This window comes from Apaloderma vittatum, unplaced genomic scaffold (assembly GCF_000703405.1).
Source record: "Apaloderma vittatum isolate BGI_N311 unplaced genomic scaffold, ASM70340v1 scaffold23283, whole genome shotgun sequence".
In the NCBI taxonomy this organism is placed as follows: domain Eukaryota; kingdom Metazoa; phylum Chordata; class Aves; order Trogoniformes; family Trogonidae; genus Apaloderma; species Apaloderma vittatum.
Genome location: NW_009710140.1, coordinates 16,305 through 16,602, shown reverse-complemented (window position 1 = coordinate 16,602; position 298 = coordinate 16,305). Strand labels below are relative to the sequence as shown.

General features: G+C 68.8%; 1 protein-coding gene across 1 annotated transcript in view; it reads left to right on the top strand.

The window, feature by feature from the left end:
• Positions 1-111: 111 nt before the first annotated feature.
• Positions 112-298, top strand: part of MAN2C1 (mannosidase, alpha, class 2C, member 1) — a gene marked incomplete at its 5' end in the record, with an annotated part of 12,208 nt that continues 12,021 nt past the window's right edge. Inside the window, one exon of the mRNA XM_009867208.1 lies at positions 112-237. Coding sequence (XP_009865510.1) covers positions 112-237 — 126 coding nt within the window. The remainder of the gene's footprint in view (positions 238-298) is intronic.

Below are 298 nucleotides of genomic sequence, written 5' to 3'. Positions count from 1 at the left end.
TTAAGTGACAGCGGTGCTGGGCAAGCAGGGGGGTGCCTGTCCCCACCCCCGAGACTGGGCCCCGCAGGACTGGCCTTGTTAACCCGTGTCCCGGCCATCTCCCCACCGCAGGCTCTTTGGGGATCGCTGCCCGCCGGCCTCACTCTCCTGCTTCCAGACCCCGCAGCGCATCCCCTACGAGGAGGCCGTCAGGCAGGAATTCGCGCCAGCTCGAGTGGGAGACTCCTTCGGGCCCACGTGAGTACCAGGTGTCAGTGGTGCCGTGACCATGGCGGGGGCTGGGCTGCCCTCCTCGGGG